Here is a 27,314-nt window from a genome sequence, read left to right on the forward strand (position 1 = left end):
AATTGTTGGTACACAGGAATCTTTCTAAAACCCTATTCTATGTTAAAGTTCAGTTTTGGATTTACAAACATTTTGTCCTCGAACATCACTGAGGGGACATTCATGGTTGAAACGCAAATCTATGGCAGTCCCGCTGATGTTATTGAAATTTCTAAGAACGATGCAAAAGAATAAAGCTATATTAAGTATAAAAACATTCTAACATGAGTAAATATGAAATCATCAGAAAATATATGAAGAAAACAATTTAAATAATAACAATAAATAAATAGATAAATAAATAAATAAATAAATAGATTTATAAATACAATAAAAAGGTGCATGTAAATATTTTAAAAATGCAATATATATAACATTCTAGAAGATGGATTTTAAAAGACATTTTTTTTATAAAGTATATAATACAAAAATGAAACCCGATTTAACTATTTAAAATGATTGCAAAATATTCATATTCATAAACTCTCAATTATAAAATATATATATATATATAATTTGATAGTATCACAGTTATCTTAAAGAATGAAAGCTCTAGAAAAGATGTATCACAGAAATACAATCTGACAAGATTAAAAACTTAACAGTACCTCGATGCAAAGTTAGCTACTAATAAAAGTAGTACCATAGTGGTGATGCTGTGAAATCTTTTTTGATCGTTACCTGTGAATAAAAAAAGTAAAACTTTTAAGACATTTCTATTCATTTATTAGTGCTCGACCATTAACATTAATATAGGAAATTAGGAACAGTTTTTACATCTTTGACTAACCAGTTTTTGTTTTGTGCAGCTCGTTATGCTCAATTCTAAGTATTCTATGAAGGGTTGAAGCACTCGTCTGTCTTTTGGTTGTATTTGAATGAGTTTTAAATGTCTCATTGTTATCTTATCCCTCTTTTTAGATCTCTATTTCAAAACAGAAAATACATCAAAGAGCCCAAATCTTACTGTTTCCTAAAACAAAAAGCTTCTTTTTAATGAAACCGAGAAACTTTCTTCTATTTCAGTTCAGGATGATTGATTTATCTTCTTCTAATTGATCATAAACTTCAACATTTGAAAAAAAAAAACACATGAAAGTACACCAATGATATAATTTTTTCAAGAGTCAAATGCCTGATCTGTAGATCAGCATAATGTAAATTAAAATGCATTAGTTTCGACACCTAATTTCGGTCTCAGATATATGTAAATTTATTTAAATGATGGCTAGGCTATTAATTGTTAAGCACAATGTTGAGAACTATGACGACTGTTGGTCCAATAGAATATAGAAAAGATATGAACAACTTAACAAAAAAAAAACTAGTTGTCCGATTTGTCTTTAAGCGTATTATGGTATTGAATTAATCTACATTATAAAAGACAAATTACTTACATCCTGAATTAAAACAGTTGGAGTTTATATCACAACGAGATGCATCAGTTGTAGAGGAAGCAACAAGGGTCGTGGTATTAGAAGAGTCTATTACAGATGTAGCAGCTGTGGAAAGAACACTTGTCAGTGTTGACTGTGTTGAACTAGTTGAAGAGGACACCGAAGATGAACTAGCAACTCTTGACAGCATATCAGCTTTGGTAGTCGTTTGTGCATTTGCAGAATCTGCTGTTGTTAAATCGGTTGAAATTGCACTTTGAGTAACCGTGTGTTGATCAGCTTTTGTTGTTAATGGTAATCCAGTAGAAACATATTCTGATTTTGATGACTCTGAATATGTTGTTGTAATTGATAAAGTATCTGTAGAAGATGAACCTGAATCGTCTTTCGGTTCGGTAGTAAAATGTATATTGATTGGTTCAGTATTTGTTCGTGATTCATCAGTTGATGAAGTAACTGAAGATAAACTTGCAATATTTGACATCATATCAAATTTTGTAGTTTTTTGTGCATTTGGAGAATCTCCTGTCGTTAAATCGGTTGTAATGGCAATTTGAGTGACCGTGCTTTGATCATCCTGTGTTATTACTGGTAATCCAGTAGAAACATAGTTTGATCTTGATGGCTCTGAATATGTTGACTTACTTGATAAAATTCTTGTAGAAGATGAACCTGAATCATCTCTCGGTTCGGTAGTAAAATGTATATTGGTTGGTACGGTACTGGTTCGTGATTCATCTGTTGATGAAGTAATCGAAAATATACTAGAAATACTTGACAGCATAAGAGACTTGGTAGTTCTTTGTGCAATATGGGGTTCTCTTGTCGTTAAATCGGTTGTAATTGCATTTTTAGTGCTTTGGTCAACATGTCTGGTTAATGGGAATCCGGTAGAAACAAATTCTTGTCTTGATGGCTCTGAATATGTTGACCTACTTGATAAAGTACTTGTAGAAGATGAAGATGAATTATCTCTAGGTTCGGTAGTAAAAAGCAAATTGGTTGCTTCGGTACTGGTTCGTGATCCGTCCGTTGATGAAATCTCCTTTTCGGTTATTGCCATTGTAAGCCTTGAATCTATGTTATTGATAGAAGCTGAAGTAATTGTTTCAGATTTATATTTCGAAGCCAATGAGTTCTGTTCGAACTTGTCTGTTGTCAATATCACCGAATTTGAACTGGTTGATGTATCCATGTTGTGTGAGTTGCTACTTTCATCTATGTACGGTCTCGTATATATGATTGTAACGGAGTTGGTTTTATCAGTAAATGTACTGGTAGACAAGTCTGTAACGGTTTCAGTACTTTCTTTGATGGTAAATTGCTCTGTACTTAACGTATTTGGTCCCAGAGTTTTTGTGAACAAATCATTTGTTGGTGAGTTTCCAAGGTTATCCATTGAAGTTGAATGACTGTTATACTCATCAGTGGTTACAAAAAGTACATCTTCTGGCGGTAGTGTTTCGTATGTATTTATTACACGTGACACATCGTTTGGACTACTTTTATACAAACTTGGACCAGAGGTTGACTCTAAAGCTAAAGTATTTCCAGTAGTACTGACATTCCCTTCTATGTCATTTGCAGTTGACATAGAAGTAGAAGATTCTGAAACACGAGATAAAATTAACAATATTTACAATAAACTATAGAGGTCTTTATTTCACTTTAAACTACTTCTGTTTATTTTTGCCTTGTTCTAAACTCCTAAATCAAAATAATAAGTGTGTCATGAGAAGAATAAATATCTGAACTAAATAACATACAGGACGATTCAAGCAAATCAGTACAAATGATAGAATTTATCTCAAGAATAAATTCGCCATACCTGTAACTATGCGAGAACAAACACATCATCTGATATCTTTTCATTTACAACGCACTAAAATAAAACAAATATTCTACCTTTTTACTCTCAATACCGCTGTAGAAAATCTTATGTTAGCAAATCATTGCGATTAAGTTAGGGCACTGACTACACTTTATTTAAACCTTATTTCAAAAATTCTAACTGAATAAGTATCAAAAGTCAAAAACTATTACCAAAGAAAGTATATGTATCTCGTTAGTTGTGACTTTCATCGCATAGAATACTTATAATGCATACTTTTTTTTATGTATTTTAAATGCGCATTTTTTCAAAATTCCCCTCAACTTCTTTTAATCCCATTGAGCAAGGTCGTACCGCTATACCTTAAACCTAAAACCTGGCACAAAAATTGAAAAAAAACCAGCTTATTTGTAAGAAATCAAATTGCTTGAAATAAAATAAAAGCTTCTCAGACTGTTTATAAGTTTTATGTGTTTGTGTACAAAATGTCTCAAACAATGATGTTAATATTCTTTAAAGATTTTTGTCCTATTGATAATGATAATAACTTGAATATCAAACCTTTGGGTCTAAGATGGTAAATTGTGGTCGAATATGTCTTTTAAAACATGTTAACGTCATCACAGTGACATTGGAAATGACATGTTTGCACTAAAATTACATAAATATATTACCATAATCATTTATCATTCAAGTTAATATATTCTGTGAAGCATTAAAGTATATAATTTTTTTTGATCGTTTTAAGGGACCTGGATGTCACAAGAAGTAAGGTTTGAACATCCGTAAGCACATTTGAACCAGGGTGGATTTTTTTACTGTTTTATTGTGTCCCTCATAGTCGTAAAACTCCCCCATTTAAAAGTGCTTATACGTCCTTGTCTCGGTGCTTTATGCGTTCCAAGTGAAGGTAAACAATGAAAAGCGATAAGAGCGCAACACAAAAAAAGTGTCAGTTTAGCTAACTCGATTCCTCTATGGTGAAGTGAAAGACAAGAAGAATACCATTGGCTCAGTAAAGCTCTGACAACATTATTGTTTATAATACCCTTATTAAATACTCCGTTCTTCATTTTTAAATTTTTTTAAATTTTTTACCTTTTCATTAAGTTTTTACTGTAATTATCATATTCAAAAAGTGGTATGCCAACTGATTAATGCCTTTTTTTGTGAACAAGTCTGAATAGTTTTGCTGAATGACGTCAATCCTTGTCAACATTGCGTAATTTGTGGTTCATTATATGGATAGCAATATGAATGGACGTCGCCCTTATAGACTTTGATATGTTCTTGATCTTACGTAATGAGTAATTAGTTATCAAAGGTACCAGGATTATAATTTAGTACGCCAGACGCGCTGTTGAATGGCATTATTTATTGTAAATACTATTTCAATCTTTTTCTAGTGTACATATTAATGTCAAAAGAACATATAAACCCTGGCTTATGTAAATTGAATCTATAATTCCATGTGCTTCTTTATACTTCTTTCCTATTTCGTTCTCTTATAATGTATTTTAAATATTTTACCCTGTGTTTCAGAATTGTTTCAACTTTAACATATGTTAAACTGATGATTTTTTTATTTAACCACATATTGTCTTGTCGGAAGATATATCTTTCAACCTTCAAGGAAAAGGGCAAATCGATAAAATACTAAACTCCGAGAAAAAATCAAAAAGGAAGGTCCCTAATCAAAATCGGAAGCCCAAACCCACATCAAACGAATGGATAACAACTGACATATTCCTGTCTTGGTTAATGCATGTTTTATGATAAGATCAAAATAAAAATAGTTTATTTAAGTGTCACATATTGTATTCCTATGTAGAAAATTGTTAATTAAACCTGGTTTTGAAGTAAGCTTAATTTCACACTTATATGACAGTCGCATCAAATTCCATTATATTGACAAACAGACATAAAAGATAAAAATTATAAAAATGGGGGTACAGCAGTCAACATTGTATTATGATCTTAATCACTATAAAACACATATGTAACAAAGATATTAGCAAAAATTATAAGACAAGAATACACAAATCTACCATAGTACAATTTCATAATGACGGACAGTATAATTACAGAGCCACGTCATATGTGTATCAAAGATCAAAGAAATCACATTAGCAAAAATGAAAGACAAGAATATAAGAATGTATTACAATAGCAAATTGACGGAATGTATAAGTAGAGACTCACGTCATATGTGTCAAAGAAACACCAAAAGGAATTTAGACAAAACACATTGATAAAAAAGAAAGACGAGAATATGATAATTATCATAGTACAATAACATAATGACGGGATGTACAAGTACCAAGCAACGTCAAATGGATATAAAAAACAGACAAACAGTAAAAGTAATGATTATAAGGACAAGCCAAAGAACAGTTTAACACTTTATTTAGATACAAGGTTGAAAAAGATCAAGATTCAAATTTATCTAGAATACCACTACGCGAGTAAACAGTTTCACAGCCCTTCTGACGACCCTCAAAATAACATCCTTGACAAGTCCCTAAAACCATACCTTTAAAAAAAAACTTGGAAATATACATTTAAAAAAAACCTGGAAGCATATCCTTAAAAAAATTTGGAAGCATACCCTGAGAAGCACATTTAACACCAGCATCAGACACATGACCCGTAGTAGTCAGTCAATTGGTAATGACAGTCATAAATGCTCGTTTCACAGCCTATGCATTCTAAACAATGGTAATGTAAACATATCACTCGTCACGAAAACATACCTGTATCGATGCAATGAACACCAGCATCCTGCTCACTATCACATATTCCCATACTGTCACTGGTGTCATATGTACACTCTGATAGATCCGTTTCATTGCCTGTGCAGTATACGTTAAACATACTTCTACTGAAATTGTAATCCCGATTGATATATGTAGCTTTACCAATATCTCCCATTCCAGTTTGCTTGCATACAACTGTAGCATCTTGATCGTTCCAATGGTAGGCACACACTGTTGAAGTATTATATGTTCCTGCGTTGTACAATAGTACTCGACCATCATGTCCTACAAGCACTGAAGTATTACCTGCAACTATAAAGTAGTGTTGTCAACGGTTAACTGGTTGACCGATTAATCGGTCGAACGACCGAATACCGAATACCAAAACCGTTAACCGGTTGACCGGACTTTTTTCCAATTTTGACAGATTTTATATAAAATTGTAATGAAATCATCAAATAGTAAGGTTTTATTTAAAAATTGTCGTCTTGATAATTAATTTGACAGATCAATTGTCCAGAAAATTAATTGCTATTGTTAATCCTATACACATGAAATTAATTAATTAATTAGAACTTGTCTCTCAGTTAGGGTCAGGATCTTAAAGAAACATAATTAGTATATATGTGTTTTTAACAGTAACTCTAAATCAGTAATGCGATTAAATTTTACGATTTACTTCATTATTTCGTTTCTGATCTAATAGTGTGTAAACCTCCACCTAAATGTACAACCTCCGTCTTGCAAAGCTTAGTCTTACTTTAAACGAAATGCTAACTAAAAAATTGTATAATGCAAACCAATTTGAATGTATTCAATGTATACGTAATAGTACGAGTAATATGCAAACAAAGTAAAGAAACGGTGACCTATAGTTGTGAATTTCTGTGTCATTTTAATCTCTTTGTGGAGAATTGTCTCATTGTCAATCATCTTCTTTTTTATAATTAATCATTTTAATTGAAACACTCTTCATCAAGTGAAAAGGAAAGAGTAATCAGTTTCAGACATATTCAATTCTACGAGATCAAGAAGGTTTTTCTATTTTTCAATCTGAAATTGGTACAAACGCTATAGTTGATACGGTGTAGTTGATTATTAAAAGTCAAACTTCGACAGGAATCCTCACACACAAGCCTTATAACAAAGAGGACAAACTTCAATTCTAGAGCGTAAATTTATGACTTGGATGAAAGGTTGTCACATTGACACTCATACCACATGTGGTATTGATAAGGCTTTCAAGCACCAACTCAAACTACCGGTTAACCGGTTAATCGGTCGAACGATTATCCGAGTAACCGTTTAGGCAAAAGTGTACTATTTGACAACACTACTATAAAGAGAAGTAATTATATCAAAATTTGCATGCTATAAACAGAAATAAGCTTTGTCCAGTGTGAAATCTTTCCTTAATTTCTACACGCGATAAATGAAAGAAAATGACATTTCTTGTTGGACTGAAAAGTGTTGGCATTACTCAAATCATCACTCTTTATTGCATTAAACATGTGATTGTAAGAAGACCAGACTACTTTTCGAATTAATTGAAAACGCAATATTTCCAGCTTTTAATTTAGTTTGTCCTGTAAAATGAATTTCTTTCAACTTTCAAGAAAAACATACCTTGAGAATCACACTCAACACCAGCATCAGACGTATAATCACATGACCCGTAGTAGTCAGTTAACTGATAATGACAGTCATAAACGCTCGTTTCACTGCCCATGCATTCTAAGCTATACATATTTCTTGTATAGTTGTGATCTCTTGGAAGATAGAATGCTGTACCACTGTCTCCCAACCCCAGTTGTCTACAAACAACGCCAGCCCCTTGATTAGTCCACATGTACGAACATACTGTTGATGTATCGCCTGTCTGTGTGTTATAGAAGAGTATACGACCGTCTGGTCCCAACACCAATTGGGTTTGATCTACAAGAAACATTCGAATTATACTTTCTGAAACTGAAGACAGACAATAATCAATGATTTTAACAGAAATTGACTTTCAATGCAATATTCATCTCTCGTTAATTAAAATAATTTTACAATTTTTGAAATCCGTCTTACGAATTTTTCAATATCCTTAATCCGCCTCAAATTGAGGTACTCAAATTTAAGATGTAGAAAACAAATATTCACATTGCAGTAGTAATGGCCATTGTCACATTTGTTTTTAAATGATTTAGCTTAACCATTTGTATTTATTTGAAATAAATGAAGAGAACAGGAACCTAGAAAAAAGATGGAAAACAGTACTACTCATCACGAAAACATACCTGTATCGGTGCAATGAACACCAGCATCCTGCTCATAATCACACATTCCCATACTGTCACTGTTGTCATATGTACACTCTGATAGATCCGTTTCATTACCTGTGCAGTATACGTTAAACATACTTCTACTGAAATTGTAATCCCGATTGATATGTGTAGCTTTACCAATATCTCCCATTCCATTTTGCTTGCATACAACTGTAGCATCTTGATCGTTCCAATTGTAGGCACATACTGTTGAAGTATTATATGTCTCTGCGTTGTACAATAGTACTCGACCATCATATCCTACAATCACTGACACATTACCTGCAACTATAAAGAGAAATAAAATATATCTTACTTTGCATTCGATTAACATTAATAAGCTTTGTCCAGTGTGAATTCTTTACAGATTTCTCACGGCACCATAACTGAACAAAAAAATACAATTCTTTTTTGGCTGATAATTATTGACATTACTCAAAACATCACTTTTTAATGCATTAAACATGTTACTGTAGGAACACCCGAATTACCATATGTAAAAGTGATCATCTTTTTTATTTAACCACATATTGTGTTGTCGGAAGATAAATATACTTTCAACCTTCAATGAAAACCATACCTTGAGGAGCACACTCAACACCAGCATCAGACACATATTCACATGACCCATAGTAGTAGTCAGTCAACTGGTAATGACAGTCATAAATGCTCGTTTCACTGCCCATGCATTCTAAGCTATACATATTTCTTGTATAGTTGTGATCTCTTGGAAGATAGACTGCTGTACCACTGTCTCCCATCCCCAGTTGTCTGCAAACAACGCCAGCACCCTGATTATTCCACATGTTCGAACATAGTGTTGATATATTGCCTGTCAGAATGTTATAAAAGAGTATTCGACCGTCCGGTCCCAAAACCATTTGGGTTAGATCTACAAAAAAACATTCGAATTGTGAATTTTCTAAATGACGAAAGTTAATGAGTGTAACAGAAATAGACTAAAAATGCTATATTCATCTCTTGCTAATAAAAATACGATTTCTATTTTTGAAGTCCGTCTAACGTATGTGTCAGAATACCTAATGCGCCTCAAAATAGAGGTACTCAAATTAAAGATGTAGAAAACAAATATTCACAGTGCAGTAGTATTGGACATTGTCACATTTGTTAAGAGATTGAACTTAACCATTTGTATTTAATTGTAGAGGACAGGACCTTAGAAAAAAGATGTAAAAAATGGTAATGTTAACATACCACTCAACACGAAAACATACCTGTATCGATGCAATGAACACCAGCATCCTGCTCACTATCACATATTCCCATACTGTCACTGGTGTCATATGTACACTCTGATAGATCCGTTTCATTACCTGTGCAGTATACGTTAAACATACTTCTACTGAAATTGTAATCCCGATTGATATGTGTAGCTTTACCAATATCTCCCATTCCAGTTTGCTTGCATACAACTGTAGCATCTTGATCGTTCCAATTGTAGGCACATACTGTTGAAGTATTATATGTTCCTGCTTTGTACAAAAGTACTCGACCATCATGTCCTACAAGCACTGAAGTATTACCTGCAACTATAAAGAGAAGTAATTATATCAAAATTTGCATGCTATAAACAGAAATAAGCTTTGTCCAGCGTGAAATCTTTACTTAATTTCAACACGCGATAAATGAAAGAAAATGACATTTCTTGTTGGACTGAAAAGTGTTGGCATTACTCAAATCATCACTCTTTATTGCATTAAACATGTGATTGTAAGAAGACCAGACTACTTTTCGAATTAATTGAAAACGCAATATTTCCAGCTTTTAATTTAGTTTGCCCTGTAAAATGAATTTCTTTCAACTTTCAAGAAAAACATACCTTGAGAATCACACTCAACACCAGCATCAGACGTATAATCACATGACCCGTAGTAGTCAGTTAACTGATAATGACAGTCATAAACGCTCGTTTCACTGCCCATGCATTCTAAGCTATACATATTTCTTGTATAGTTGTGATCTCTTGGAAGATAGAATGCTGTACCACTGTCTCCCAACCCCAGTTGTCTGCAAACAACGCCAGCCCCTTGATTAGTCCACATGTACGAACATACTGTTGATGTATCGCCTGTCTGTGTGTTATAGAAGAGTATACGACCGTCTGGTCCCAACACCAATTGGGTTTGATCTACAAGAAACATTCGAATTATACTTTCTGAAACTGAAGACAGACAATGATCAATGATTTTAACAGAAATTGACTTTCAATGCAATATTCATCTCTCGTTAATTAAAATAATTTTACAATTTTTGAAATCCGTCTTACGAATTTTTCAATATCCTTAATCCGCCTCAAATTGAGGTACTCAAATTTAAGATGTAGAAAACAAATATTCACAGTGCAGTAGTAATGGCCATTATCACATTTGTTTTTAAATGATTTAGCTTAACCATTTGTATTTAATTGAAATAAATGCAGAGAACAGGAACCTAGAAAAAAGATGGAAAACAGTACTACTCATCACGAAAACATACCTGTATCGGTGCAATGAACACCAGCATCCTGCTCATAATCACACATTCCCATACTGTCACTGTTGTCATATGTACACTCTGATAGATCCGTTTCATTACCTGTGCAGTATACGTTAAACATACTTCTACTGAAATTGTAATCCCGATTGATATGTGTAGCTTTACCAATATCTCCCATTCCATTTTGCTTGCATACAACTGTAGCATCTTGATCGTTCCAATTGTAGGCGCATACTGTTGAAGTATTATATGTCTCTGCGTTGAACAATAGTACTCGACCATCATGTCCTACAATCACTGACACATTACCTGCAACTATAAAGAGAAATAAAATATATCTTACTTTGCATTCGATTAACATTAATAAGCTTTGTCCAGTGTGAATTCTTTACAGATTTCTCACGGCACCATAACTGAACAAAAAAATACAATTCTTTTTTGGCTGATAATTATTGACATTACTCAAAACATCACTTTTTAATGCATTAAACATGTTACTGTAGGAACACCCGAATTACCATATGTAAAAGTGATCATCTTTTTTATTTAACCACATATTGTGTTGTCGGAAGATAAATATACTTTCAACCTTCAATGAAAACCATACCTTGAGGAGCACACTCAACACCAGCATCAGACACATATTCACATGACCCATAGTAGTAGTCAGTCAACTGGTAATGACAGTCATAAATGCTCGTTTCACTGCCCATGCATTCTAAGCTATACATATTTCTTGTATAGTTGTGATCTCTTGGAAGATAGACTGCTGTACCACTGTCTCCCATCCCCAGTTGTCTGCAAACAACGCCAGCACCCTGATTATTCCACATGTTCGAACATAGTGTTGATATATTGCCTGTCAGAATGTTATAAAAGAGTATTCGACCGTCCGGTCCCAAAACCATTTGGGTTAGATCTACAAAAAAACATTCGAATTGTGAATTTTCTAAATGACGAAAGTTAATGATTGTAACAGAAATAGACTAAAAATGCTATATTCATCTCTTGCTAATAAAAATACGATTTCTATTTTTGAAGTCCGTCTAACGTATGTGTCAGAATACCTAATGCGCCTCAAAATAGAGGTACTCAAATTAAAGATGTAAAAAACAAATATTCACAGTGCAGTAGTATTGGACATTGTCACATTTGTTAAGAGATTGAACTTAACCATTTGTATTTAATTGTAGAGGACAGGACCTTAGAAAAAAGATGTAAAAAATGGTAATGTTAACATACCACTCAACACGAAAACATACCTGTATCGATGCAATGAACACCAGCATCCTGCTCACTATCACATATTCCCATACTGTCACTGGTGTCATATGTACACTCTGATAGATCCGTTTCATTACCTGTGCAGTATACGTTAAACATACTTCTACTGAAATTGTAATCCCGATTGATATGTGTAGCTTTACCAATATCTCCCATTCCAGTTTGCTTGCATACAACTGTAGCATCTTGATCGTTCCAATTGTAGGCACATACTGTTGAAGTATTAAATGTTCCTGCTTTGTACAAAAGTACTCGACCATCATGTCCTACAAGCACTGAAGTATTACCTGCAACTATAAAGAGAAGTAATTATATCAAAATTTGCATGCTATAAACAGAAATAAGCTTTGTCCAGCGTGAAATCTTTACTTAATTTCAACACGCGATAAATGAAAGAAAATGACATTTCTTGTCGGACTGAAAAGTGTTGGCATTACTCAAATCATCACTCTTTATTGCATTAAACATGTGATTGTAAGAAGACCAGACTACTTTTCGAAGTAATTGAAAACGCAATATTTCCAGCTTTTAATTTAGTTTGTCCTGTAAAATGAATTTCTTTCAACTTTCAAGAAAAACATACCTTGAGAATCACACTCAACACCAGCATCAGACGTATAATCACATGACCCGTAGTAGTCAGTTAACTGATAATGACAGTCATAAACGCTCGTTTCACTGCCCATGCATTCTAAGCTATACATATTTCTTGTATAGTTGTGATCTCTTGGAAGATAGAATGCTGTACCACTGTCTCCCAACCCCAGTTGTCTGCAAACAACGCCAGCCCCTTGATTAGTCCACATGTACGAACATACTGTTGATGTATCGCCTGTCTGTGTGTTATAGAAGAGTATACGACCGTCTGGTCCCAACACCAATTGGGTTTGATCTACAAGAAACATTCGAATTATACTTTCTGAAACTGAAGACAGACAATGATCAATGATTTTAACAGAAATTGACTTTCAATGCAATATTCATCTCTCGTTAATTAAAATAATTTTACAATTTTTGAAATCCGTCTTACGAATTTTTCAATATCCTTAATCCGCCTCAAATTGAGGTACTCAAATTTAAGATGTAGAAAACAAATATTCACAGTGCAGTAGTAATGGCCATTATCACATTTGTTTTTAAATGATTTAGCTTAACCATTTGTATTTAATTGAAATAAATGCAGAGAACAGGAACCTAGAAAAAAGATGGAAAACAGTACTACTCATCACGAAAACATACCTGTATCGGTGCAATGAACACCAGCATCCTGCTCATAATCACACATTCCCATACTGTCACTGTTGTCATATGTACACTCTGATAGATCCGTTTCATTACCTGTGCAGTATACGTTAAACATACTTCTACTGAAATTGTAATCCCGATTGATATGTGTAGCTTTACCAATATCTCCCATTCCATTTTGCTTGCATACAACTGTAGCATCTTGATCGTTCCAATTGTAGGCGCATACTGTTGAAGTATTATATGTCTCTGCGTTGTACAATAGTACTCGACCATCATGTCCTACAATCACTGACACATTACCTGCAACTATAAAGAGAAATAAAATATATCTTACTTTGCATTCGATTAACATTAATAAGCTTTGTCCAGTGTGAATTCTTTACAGATTTCTCACGGCACCATAACTGAACAAAAAAATACAATTCTTTTTTGGCTGATAATTATTGACATTACTCAAAACATCACTTTTTAATGCATTAAACATGTTACTGTAGGAACACCCGAATTACCATATGTAAAAGTGATCATCTTTTTTATTTAACCACATATTGTGTTGTCGGAAGATAAATATACTTTCAACCTTCAATGAAAACCATACCTTGAGGAGCACACTCAACACCAGCATCAGACACATATTCACATGACCCATAATAGTAGTCAGTCAACTGGTAATGACAGTCATTAATGCTCGTCTCACTGCCCATGCATTCTAAGCGATACATATTTCTTGTATAGTTGTGATCTCTTGGAAGATAGACTGCTGTACCACTGTCTCCCATCCCCAGTTGTCTGCAAACAACGCCAGCACCCTGATTATTCCACATGTTCGAACATAGTGTTGATATATTGCCTGTCAGAATGTTATAAAAGAGTATTCGACCGTCCGGTCCCAAAACCATTTGGGTTAGATCTACAAAAAAACATTCGAATTGTGAATTTTCTAAATGACGAAAGTTAATGATTGTAACAGAAATAGACTAAAAATGCTATATTCATCTCTTGCTAATAAAAATACGATTTCTATTTTTGAAGTCCGTCTAACGTATGTGTCAGAATACCTAATGCGCCTCAAAATAGAGGTACTCAAATTAAAGATGTAGAAAACAAATATTCACAGTGCAGTAGTATTGGACATTGTCACATTTGTTAAGAGATTGAACTTAACCATTTGTATTTAATTGTAGAGGACAGGACCTTAGAAAAAAGATGTAAAAAATGGTAATGTTAACATACCACTCAACACGAAAACATACCTGTATCGATGCAATGAACACCAGCATCCTGCTCACTATCACATATTCCCATACTGTCACTGGTGTCATATGTACACTCTGATAGATCCGTTTCATTACCTGTGCAGTATACGTTAAACATACTTCTACTGAAATTGTAATCCCGATTGATATGTGTAGCTTTACCAATATCTCCCATTCCAGTTTGCTTGCATACAACTGTAGCATCTTGATCGTTCCAATTGTAGGCACATACTGTTGAAGTATTATATGTTCCTGCTTTGTACAAAAGTACTCGACCATCATGTCCTACAAGCACTGAAGTATTACCTGCAACTATAAAGAGAAGTAATTATATCAAAATTTGCATGCTATAAACAGAAATAAGTTTTGTCCAGCGTGAAATCTTTACTTAATTTCAACACGCGATAAATGAAAGAAAATGACATTTCTTGTTGGACTGAAAAGTGTTGGCATTACTCAAATCATCACTCTTTATTGCATTAAACATGTGATTGTAAGAAGACCAGACTACTTTTCGAATTAATTGAAAACGCAATATTTCCAGCTTTTAATTTAGTTTGTCCTGTAAAATGAATTTCTTTCAACTTTCAAGAAAAACATACCTTGAGAATCACACTCAACACCAGCATCAGACGTATAATCACATGACCCGTAGTAGTCAGTTAACTGATAATGACAGTCATAAACGCTCGTTTCACTGCCCATGCATTCTAAGCTATACATATTTCTTGTATAGTTGTGATCTCTTGGAAGATAGAATGCTGTACCACTGTCTCCCAACCCCAGTTGTCTGCAAACAACGCCAGCCCCTTGATTAGTCCACATGTACGAACATACTGTTGATGTATCGCCTGTCTGTGTGTTATAGAAGAGTATACGACCGTCTGGTCCCAACACCAATTGGGTTTGATCTACAAGAAACATTCGAATTATACTTTCTGAAACTGAAGACAGACAATGATCAATGATTTTAACAGAAATTGACTTTCAATGCAATATTCATCTCTCGTTAATTAAAATAATTTTACAATTTTTGAAATCCGTCTTACGAATTTTTCAATATCCTTAATCCGCCTCAAATTGAGGTACTCAAATTTAAGATGTAGAAAACAAATATTCACAGTGCAGTAGTAATGGCCATTATCACATTTGTTTTTAAATGATTTAGCTTAACCATTTGTATTTAATTGAAATAAATGCAGAGAACAGGAACCTAGAAAAAAGATGGAAAACAGTACTACTCATCACGAAAACATACCTGTATCGGTGCAATGAACACCAGCATCCTGCTCATAATCACACATTCCCATACTGTCACTGTTGTCATATGTACACTCTGATAGATCCGTTTCATTACCTGTGCAGTATACGTTAAACATACTTCTACTGAAATTGTAATCCCGATTGATATGTGTAGCTTTACCAATATCTCCCATTCCATTTTGCTTGCATACAACTGTAGCATCTTGATCGTTCCAATTGTAGGCGCATACTGTTGAAGTATTATATGTCTCTGCGTTGTACAATAGTACTCGACCATCATGTCCTACAATCACTGACACATTACCTGCAACTATAAAGAGAAATAAAATATATCTTACTTTGCATTCGATTAACATTAATAAGCTTTGTCCAGTGTGAATTCTTTACAGATTTCTCACGGCACCATAACTGAACAAAAAAATACAATTCTTTTTTGGCTGATAATTATTGACATTACTCAAAACATCACTTTTTAATGCATTAAACATGTTACTGTAGGAACACCCGAATTACCATATGTAAAAGTGATCATCTTTTTTATTTAACCACATATTGTGTTGTCGGAAGATAAATATACTTTCAACCTTCAATGAAAACCATACCTTGAGGAGCACACTCAACACCAGCATCAGACACATATTCACATGACCCATAGTAGTAGTCAGTCAACTGGTAATGACAGTCATAAATGCTCGTTTCACTGCCCATGCATTCTAAGCTATACATATTTCTTGTATAGTTGTGATCTCTTGGAAGATAGACTGCTGTACCACTGTCTCCCATCCCCAGTTGTCTGCAAACAACGCCAGCACCCTGATTATTCCACATGTTCGAACATAGTGTTGATATATTGCCTGTCAGAATGTTATAAAAGAGTATTCGACCGTCCGGTCCCAAAACCATTTGGGTTAGATCTACAAAAAAACATTCGAATTGTGAATTTTCTAAATGACGAAAGTTAATGATTGTAACAGAAATAGACTAAAAATGCTATATTCATCTCTTGCTAATAAAAATACGATTTCTATTTTTGAAGTCCGTCTAACGTATGTGTCAGAATACCTAATGCGCCTCAAAATAGAGGTACTCAAATTAAAGATGTAAAAAACAAATATTCACAGTGCAGTAGTATTGGACATTGTCACATTTGTTAAGAGATTGAACTTAACCATTTGTATTTAATTGTAGAGGACAGGACCTTAGAAAAAAGATGTAAAAAATGGTAATGTTAACATACCACTCAACACGAAAACATACCTGTATCGATGCAATGAACACCAGCATCCTGCTCACTATCACATATTCCCATACTGTCACTGGTGTCATATGTACACTCTGATAGATCCGTTTCATTACCTGTGCAGTATACGTTAAACATACTTCTACTGAAATTGTAATCCCGATTGATATGTGTAGCTTTACCAATATCTCCCATTCCAGTTTGCTTGCATACAACTGTAGCATCTTGATCGTTCCAATTGTAGGCACATACTGTTGAAGTATTAAATGTTCCTGCTTTGTACAAAAGTACTCGACCATCATGTCCTACAAGCACTGAAGTATTACCTGCAACTATAAAGAGAAGTAATTATATCAAAATTTGCATGCTATAAACAGAAATAAGCTTTGTCCAGCGTGAAATCTTTACTTAATTTCAACACGCGATAAATGAAAGAAAATGACATTTCTTGTCGGACTGAAAAGTGTTGGCATTACTCAAATCATCACTCTTTATTGCATTAAACATGTGATTGTAAGAAGACCAGACTACTTTTCGAATTAATTGAAAACGCAATATTTCCAGCTTTTAATTTAGTTTGTCCTGTAAAATGAATTTCTTTCAACTTTCAAGAAAAACATACCTTGAGAATCACACTCAACACCAGCATCAGACGTATAATCACATGACCCGTAGTAGTCAGTTAACTGATAATGACAGTCATAAACGCTCGTTTCACTGCCCATGCATTCTAAGCTATACATATTTCTTGTATAGTTGTGATCTCTTGGAAGATAGAATGCTGTACCACTGTCTCCCAACCCCAGTTGTCTGCAAACAACGCCAGCCCCTTGATTAGTCCACATGTACGAACATACTGTTGATGTATCGCCTGTCTGTGTGTTATAGAAGAGTATACGACCGTCTGGTCCCAACACCAATTGGGTTTGATCTACAAGAAACATTCGAATTATACTTTCTGAAACTGAAGACAGACAATGATCAATGATTTTAACAGAAATTGACTTTCAATGCAATATTCATCTCTCGTTAATTAAAATAATTTTACAATTTTTGAAATCCGTCTTACGAATTTTTCAATATCCTTAATCCGCCTCAAATTGAGGTACTCAAATTTAAGATGTAGAAAACAAATATTCACAGTGCAGTAGTAATGGCCATTATCACATTTGTTTTTAAATGATTTAGCTTAACCATTTGTATTTAATTGAAATAAATGAAGAGAACAGGAACCTAGAAAAAAGATGGAAAACAGTACTACTCATCACGAAAACATACCTGTATCGGTGCAATGAACACCAGCATCCTGCTCATAATCACAAATTCCCATACTGTCACTGTTGTCATATGTACACTCTGATAGATCCGTTTCATTACCTGTGCAGTATACGTTAAACATACTTCTACTGAAATTGTAATCCCGATTGATATGTGTAGCTTTACCAATATCTCCCATTCCATTTTGCTTGCATACAACTGTAGCATCTTGATCGTTCCAATTGTAGGCGCATACTGTTGAAGTATTATATGTCTCTGCGTTGTACAATAGTACTCGACCATCATGTCCTACAATCACTGACACATTACCTGCAACTATAAAGAGAAATAAAATATATCTTACTTTGCATTCGATTAACATTAATAAGCTTTGTCCAGTGTGAAATCTTTACAGATTTCTCACGGCACCATAACTGAACAAAAAATACAATTCTTTTTTGGCTGATAATTATTGACATTACTCAAAACATAACTTTTTAATGCATTAAACATGTTACTGTAGGAACACCCGAATTACCATATGTAAAAGTGATCATCTTTTTTATTTAACCACATATTGTGTTGTCGGAAGATAAATATACTTTCAACCTTCAATGAAAACCATACCTTGAGGAGCACACTCAACACCAGCATCAGACACATATTCACATGACCCATAGTAGTAGTCAGTCAACTGGTAATGACAGTCATAAATGCTCGTTTCACTGCCCATGCATTCTAAGCTATACATATTTCTTGTATAGTTGTGATCTCTTGGAAGATAGACTGCTGTACCACTGTCTCCCATCCCCAGTTGTCTGCAAACAACGCCAGCACCCTGATTATTCCACATGTTCGAACATAGTGTTGATATATTGCCTGTCAGAATGTTATAAAAGAGTATTCGACCGTCCGGTCCCAAAACCATTTGGGTTAGATCTACAAAAAAACATTCGAATTGTGAATTTTCTAAATGACGAAAGTTAATGATTGTGACAGAAATAGACTAAAAATGCTATATTCATCTCTTGCTAATAAAAATACGATTTCTATTTTTGAAGTCCGTCTAACGTATGTGTCAGAATACCTAATGCGCCTCAAAATAGAGGTACTCAAATTAAAGATGTAGAAAACAAATATTCACAGTGCAGTAGTATTGGACATTGTCACATTTGTTAAGAGATTGAACTTAACCATTAGTATTTAATTGTAGAGGACAGGACCTTAGAAAAAAGATGTAAAAAAGGGTAATGTTAACATACCACTCAACACGAAAACATACCTGTATCGATGCAATGAACACCAGCATCCTGCTCACTATCACATATTCCCATACTGTCACTGGTGTCATATGTACACTCTGATAGATCCGTTTCATTACCTTTGCAGTATACGTTAAACATACTTCTACTGAAATTGTAATCCCGATTGATATGTGTAGCTTTACCAATATCTCCCATTCCAGTTTGCTTGCATACAACTGTAGCATCTTGATCGTTCCAATTGTAGGCACATACTGTTGAAGTATTATATGTTCCTGAGTTGTACAAAAGTACTCGACCATCATGTCCTACAAGCACTGAAGTATTACCTGCAACTATAAAGAGAAGTAATTATATCATAATTTGCATGCTATAAACAGTAATAAGCTTTGTCTAGTGTGAAATCTTTACTTAATTTCTACACGCGATAAATGAAAGAAAATGACATTTCTTGTTGGACTGAAAAGTGTTGGCATTACTCAAATCATCACTCTTTATTGCATTACACATGTGATTGTAAGAAGACCAGACTACTTTTCGTATTAATTGAAAACGCAATATTTCCAGCTTTTAATTTAGTTCGTCCTGTAAAATGAATTTCTTTCAACTTTCAAGAAAAACATACCTTGAGAATCACACTCAACACCAGCATCAGACGTATAATCACATGACCCGTAGTAGTCAGTTAACTGATAATGACAGTCATAAACGCTCGTTTCACTGCCCATGCATTCTAAGCTATACATATTTCTTGTATAGTTGTGATCTCTTGGAAGATAGAATGCTGTACCACTGTCTCCCAACCCCAGTTGTCTGCAAACAACGCCAGCCCCTTGATTTGTCCACATGTACGAACATACTGTTGATGTATCGCCTGTCTGTGTGTTATAGAAGAGTATACGACCGTCTGGTCCCAACATCAATTGGGTTTGATCTACAAGAAACATTCGAATTATACTTTCTGAAACTGAAGACAGACAATAATCAATGTTTTAACAGAAATTGACTTTCAATGCAATATTCATCTTTCGTTAATTAAAATAATTTTACAATTTTTGAAATCCGTCTTACGAATTTTTCAATATCCTTAATCCGCCTCAAATTGAGGTACTCAAATTTAAGATGTAGAAAACAAATATTCACAGTGCAGTAGTAATGGCCATTATCACATTTGTTTTTAAATGATTTAGCTTAACCATTTGTATTTAATTGAAATAAATGAAGAGAACAGGAATCTAGAAAAAAAATGGAAAACAGTACTACTCATCACGAAAACATACCTGTATCGGTGCAATGAACACCAGCATCCTGCTCATAATCACACATTCCCATACTGTCACTGTTGTCATATGTACACTCTGATAGATCCGTTTCATTACCTGTGCAGTATACGTTAAACATACTTCTACTGAAATTGTAATCCCGATTGATATGTGTAGCTTTACCAATATCTCCCATTCCAATTTGCTTGCATACAACTGTAGCATCTTGATCGTTCCAATTGTAGGCGCATACTGTTGAAGTATTATATGTCTCTGCGTTGTACAATAGTACTCGACCATCATGTCCTACAATCACTGACACATTACCTGCAACTATAAAGAGAAATCAAATATATCTTACTTTGCATTCGATTAACATTAATAAGCTTTGTCCAGTGTGAAATCTTTACAGATTGTCACGGCATCATAACTGAACAAAAAAATACAATTCTTTTTTAGCTGATAATTATTGACATTACTCAAAACATCACTTTTTAATACATTAAACATGTTACTGTAGGAACACCCGAATTACCATATGTAAAAGTGATCATCTTTTTTATTAAACCTCATATTGTGTCGTCGGAAGATAAATATACTTTCAACCTTCAATGAAAACCATACCTTGAGGAGCACACTCAACACCAGCATCAGACACATATTCACATGACCCATAGTAGTAGTCAGTCAACTGGTAATGACAGTCATAAATGCTCGTTTCACTGCCCATGCATTCTAAGCTATACATATTTCTTGTATAGTTGTGATCTCTTGGAAGATAGACTGCTGTACCACTGTCTCCCATCCCCAGTTGTCTGCAAACAACGCCAGCACCCTGATTATTCCACATGTTTGAACATAGTGTTGATATATTGCCTGTCAGAATGTTATAAAAGAGTATTCGACCGTCCGGTCCCAAAACCATTTGGGTTAGATCTACAAAAAAACATTCGAATTGTGAATTTTCTAAATGACGAAAGGTAATGATTGTAACAGAAATAGACTAAAAATGCTATATTCATCTCTTGCTAATAAAAATACGATTTCTATTTTTGAAGTCCGTCTAACGTATGTGTCAGAATACCAAATGCGCCTCAAAATAGAGGTACTCAAATTAAAGATGTAGAAAACAAATATTCACAGTGCAGTAGTATTGGACATTGTCACATTTGTTAAGAGATTGAACTTAACCATTTGTATTTAATTGTAGAGGACAGGACCTTAGAAAAAAGATGTAAAAAATGGTAATGTTAACATACCACTCAAAACGAAAACATACCTGTATCGATGCAATGAACACCAGCATCCTGCTCACTATCACATATTCCCATACTGTCACTGGTGTCATATGTACACTCTGATAGATCCGTTTCATTACCTTTGCAGTAAACGTTAAACATACTTCTACTGAAATTGTAATCCCGATTGATATGTGTAGCTTTACCAATATCTCCCATTCCAGTTTGCTTGCATACAACTGTAGCATCTTGATCGTTCCAATTGTAGGCACATACTGTTGAAGTATTATATGTTCCTGCGTTGTACAAAAGTACTCGACCATCATGTCCTACAAGCACTGAAGTATTACCTGCAACTATAAAGAGAAGTAATTATATCATAATTTGCATGCTATAAACAGTAATAAGCTTTGTCTAGTGTGAAATCTTTACTTAATTTCTACACGCGATAAATGAAAGAAAATTACATTTCTTGTTGGACTGAAAAGTGTTGGCATTACTCAAATCATCACTCTTTATTGCATTAAACATGTGATTGTAAGAAGACCAGACTACTTTTAGAATTAATTGAAAACGCAATATTTCCAGCTATTAATTTAGTTTGTCCTGTAAAATGAATTTCTTTCAACCTTCAAGAAAAACATACCTTGAGAAACACACTCAACACCAGCATCAGACGTATAATCACATGACCCGTAGTAGTCAGTTAACTGATAATGACAGTCATAAACGCTCGTTTCACTGCCCATGCATTCTAAGCTATACATATTTCTTGTATAGTTGTGATCTCTTGGAAGATAGAATGCTGTACCACTGTCTCCCAACCCCAGTTGTCTGCAAACAACGCCAGCCCCTTGATTAGTCCACATGTACGAACATACTGTTGATGTATCGCCTGTCTGTGTGTTATAGAAGAGTATACGACCGTCTGGTCCCAACACCAATTGGGTTTGATCTACAAGAAACATTCGAATTATACTTTCTGAAACTGAAGACAGACAATAATCAATGATTTTAACAGAAATTGACTTACAATGCAATATTCATCTCTCGTTAATTAAAATAATTTTACAATTTTTGAAATCCGTCTCACGAATTTTTCAATATCCTTAATCCGCCTCAAATTGAGGTACTCAAATTTAAGATGTAGAAAACAAATATTCACAGTGCAGTAGTAATGGCCATTATCACATTTGTTTTTTTAAATGATTTAGCTTAACCATTTGTATTTAATTGGAATAAATGAAGAGCACAGGAACCTAGAAAAAAGATGGAAAACAGTACTACTCATCACGAAAACATACCTGTATCGATGCAATGAACACCAGCATCCTGCTCATAATCACACATTCCCATACTGTCACTGTTGTCATATGTACACTCTGATAGATCCGTTTCATTACCTGTGCAGTATACGTTAAACATACTTCTACTGAAATTGTAATCCCGATTGATATGTGTAGCTTTACCAATATCTCCCATTACATTTTGCTTGCATACAACTGTAGCATCTTGATCGTTCCAATTGTAGGCACATACTGTTGAAGTATTATAAGTGTCTGCGTTGTACAAAAGAACTCGACCATCATGTCCTACAAGCACTGACATATTACCTGCAACTATAAAGAGAAATAATTATATCATACTTTGCATTCGATAAACATTAATAAGCTTTGTCCAGTGTGAAATCTTTACAGATTTTCACGGCACCATAACTGAACAAAAAACTACAATTATTTTTTCGCTAAAAATTATTGACATTGCTGAAAACATCACTCTTTATTGCATTAAACATGTTACTGTAGTAACATCCGAATTACCATATGTAAAAGTGATCTTTTTATTATTATTATTTAACCACATATTGTGTTGTCGGAAGATAAATATACTTTCAACCTTCAAGGAAAACATACCTTGAGAATCACACTCAACTCCAGCATCAGACACATAGTAACATGACCCATAGTAGTAGTCAGTCAACTGGTAATGACAGTCATAAACGCTCGTTTCACTGCCCCTGCATTCTAAGCTATACATATTTCTTGTTTTGTTAAAATTTAATTTATCATTATGAACATATCAATAATAACTCAAGTTGTCAACACAGAAGTACTTACTACTGGGCTGGTGATTCCCTCGGGGAAATAAATCTCCACCAGCAGTGGAATCGACCCAGTGGTTGCAAATAAATTCATCATATATACCAGGATCAAAATTGTTTATTTACGCCAGACGCGCGTTTCGTCTACAAAAGACTCATCAGTGACGCTTGAATCAAAAAATGTTTTAAAGGTCAAAAAGAGTACGAAGTTGAAGAGCATTAAGGACCAAAAGTTCCGAAAATTTTCGTCAAGTACAGCTTTGGTGATCTTTTCATGAGGTAGAACAGCCTTAGTTTTTCAAAAATTGAAAGTTTTGTTAACAGTTAATAATTTATAATTATGAACATATCAATGATAACTTAAGTCAACATTGTATGTGAAAACAATTTACTTCATTTCGAAATAAGAGGTAAATGCTATTTTTGAAAATTTAGTTTGAATTGGGGAATCATACAGAAAGGGTGCTTGTATTCCGTTTGGGACGATATATTGACCTTTCATGATTTGATTTTTTTTGTGTTTTTTAAGATCTATTGAGGTTTCTTCCGAGTCCCATTCAGTAAAATGAAGTTCATTCAAGTCATGCCGCAGAACTGAAGGTAGATATGAGAAGATCACCAAAACCATTAAAAATATAAAATCATGCTATATATAGTCACTTTAATCTTAACGGTTTTGTCCACCTGTAGAGGTCAAAGGCATAACTTACATCTACACCGGTTCATATTCTTAGACACCTGAGTTTTCGTACAGTTGTAAAAGGTTTTGTAGTAGATCTACCTTGCATATTTTGGAATCCAATCAATCCAAATTATATCATAGCCTTCTTATTCCCTCTACAATTGATTATATTCCCACACAATACAAGGAGATACTAGTATCTACTTTATCCATGAACAGTGCTGTCATTTCTATTTTTATCTTGATAGTAAATAGATTTCGTCTTCCACGATGAACAATTCATACCATTTTTCAAACCAAAAAACGGTGCGTTAAAAACCGCGTTAAAAAGCATAAAACGGTTTTCTTTCGTGAATTTGTTTTTTATATTCCATTACGGGAAGGAAATGCTTTTGCTCACGGAGAGATAATTACAAAATACTTACCATTAGTTTCTTTTAAACATGCTACTAATGTTATGACTAAAACCAATAGTAATGTTGAGTGTACCATGTTAAGTTGGTTCCTGATGCATTTAGTAATTCAGTTCGAATGCTAAAAAAATATTTCAGAATTCTTATTGTTATAAAATTGATTTCTGTATATTCAAACTGTTGAATTTACATGATAGATTTTTTCTTTACTTAAAAAATGTCGTTATGACTTTGTATGTGGTGTTGATTTGCTGTCAAATAAACCCATGCCCTACAACCTCCACTTATTCGCAACTGCTAAATGTTGGGATGTGCAAGAGACAGTCCTCCAATGATCTATCCGTGTTTATCTTTAAAAATGTCTTTGTTAAATAAAAATTAAACATTTTACAACTCTGAAGCACTAAAGAATTACAATCTTCTTTACTCATGACATTGGTCCGTATTTAGATATTGATGAACAGTTCCAAGATTGAGGATAATTTGGATAATTTTTCCGTTTTCAATATCATTCATATATCTAAAAAATAATACAAAATATAAAAACCGATATCTTAAAGACTATGAGCTGTTGCCTTATCATATATCCTTTTTTGGACACATTTACTGAAAATATTGCCTTACATCTGCAGATAATTTACAATAACAATATACAAGAAACCGAAATTCTATAACAAAACGGAAAAATCATTATTCCGAAGTTTAACATTTGAAATAATTTATAACCATTATCGCAAAAATATATTGCAAATGCTGATTAAAAAAAGAAATTAAGGCATCAAAAATGAAGACTGAAATTGCCCATAATATAAGGAGACGTGATTGCCAATGAGATGATGTAGTTTTATCCACTAGAGAGCAATTGATATAAATGTTAGCAACTAGTCTCTTACGATTCAAACATTATATCCGTCTGATTTCAACAAACTATGTATATGATGCACATTTTTGGTCAATATTTTTGAGTCCTTGTCATACAAAGCATATAAAACTAAATCGATTCTGCAGATAGTGAGGAATCATTAAATCAAATGAGTAAGCAAATTCATAATAACAATTTCAAAATTTGACGTTAGATGTTTTAAGGCTATGAAGAGGAGTAAATCAGTTTGCTATATTAAATGAACTAGTACACATTTTTGTTGAGGGGCAAGCGGAAGTCTGCCATCAGATGTGGGATTTTTTCGCTGTGTTGAAGACCCATTGGTGGCCTTCGATTGATATGCTCTTTGGTAAGGTTTTCGTCTGGATGCTTGACACATTCTTTAGTTCCATTCTCAATTTTATCAATAATGATCAACATATGCTAATGATAGCCCGACTTAGCAAAGGCACAAAATATGGAGGGGTTAATACCCGCCAATAAATATCTCCATTAACTGTATGTACGGATATTGCCCCTACCAAATGAATGTATAGCGAAATATTCTGTGAACCAAGACGTTTATGATTGTTAAAGAGAACGATTAAATAATAAAAAAAATAAAAAAATTGTGCACATCAAAGACTTGAAAGATTTTGTTATTAAAACCATAGGATTAAAAACTAGTTATATGTATCAGTGCATTCTGCATAAAAAATTCTTGTTTTATGTTTGTTAATTGCAGACATTTGTCAAATTAAGTAAAAATGCAGCATCGTATAAGAAATAGATTTACAAAAATGCAAAATTTTACAAGTATACAGAAAAAATTACCTTTAGTCTCAAATCTCACTCGACAATGCCCTATTAAATTGCCAAACCAAAGCTGTCCTAATTTATGCAGACGTATTTTCCAATTTAAAAATAGCAATCGCCATCCTATTGGCGGATGAAATGTATGACATTTTTAAATGAACCTTTCGGGTTATATTTTCTTAACAACAGTCCAAACAGTACTGGTACAAAACAGTCCGCACCATTTTTGTGTTATTACATTTTCACCTAAATTTTAATTGTCGTATTTAACAAAAAAATATTTTTAACCTACTTATTTTATATATGAACAAAGGAAAACATGTGTGTCAACGTCAAAGGACAACAAACATAATGACAATTGA

The 27,314-nt window shown here is 33.7% G+C and overlaps 1 protein-coding gene across 1 annotated transcript; it reads right to left on the reverse strand.

Annotated features, from left to right (window-relative positions):
• On the reverse strand, positions 1-26,989 carry LOC134695221 (uncharacterized). The gene is made up of 31 exons (XM_063556471.1): positions 26,971-26,989; positions 25,287-25,395; positions 23,383-23,697; positions 22,725-23,033; positions 22,120-22,434; positions 21,465-21,776; positions 20,859-21,173; positions 20,204-20,512; positions 19,599-19,913; positions 18,944-19,255; positions 18,338-18,652; positions 17,682-17,990; positions 17,077-17,391; positions 16,422-16,733; positions 15,815-16,129; positions 15,159-15,467; positions 14,554-14,868; positions 13,899-14,210; positions 13,292-13,606; positions 12,636-12,944; positions 12,031-12,345; positions 11,376-11,687; positions 10,769-11,083; positions 10,113-10,421; positions 9,508-9,822; positions 8,853-9,164; positions 8,246-8,560; positions 7,590-7,898; positions 5,961-6,275; positions 1,377-2,984; positions 1-660 (listed from the first exon to the last, which is right to left on the reverse strand). The coding sequence occupies exons 2-31, from the start codon at positions 25,351-25,353 to the stop codon at positions 578-580; spliced, it is 10,203 nt and encodes a 3,400-aa protein (XP_063412541.1). The 5' UTR covers positions 25,354-25,395; positions 26,971-26,989; the 3' UTR covers positions 1-577.
• Positions 26,990-27,314: the final 325 nt, after the last annotated feature.

This window comes from Mytilus trossulus, chromosome 1 (assembly GCF_036588685.1).
Source record: "Mytilus trossulus isolate FHL-02 chromosome 1, PNRI_Mtr1.1.1.hap1, whole genome shotgun sequence".
Taxonomy (NCBI): domain Eukaryota; kingdom Metazoa; phylum Mollusca; class Bivalvia; order Mytilida; family Mytilidae; genus Mytilus; species Mytilus trossulus.

Coding starts and splice junctions, on each gene's coding strand:
- LOC134695221 (XM_063556471.1), bottom strand. CDS start 25,353: ATGGTACACTCAACATTACTATTGGTTTTAGTCATAACATTAGTAGCA. Junction 12,346..12,635: donor TGTTGAGTGTGATTCTCAAG/GTATGTTTTTCT, acceptor TTCTCTTTATAG/TTGCAGGTAATACTTCAGTG. Junction 8,561..8,852: donor TGTTGAGTGTGCTCCTCAAG/GTATGGTTTTCA, acceptor TTCTCTTTATAG/TTGCAGGTAATGTGTCAGTG.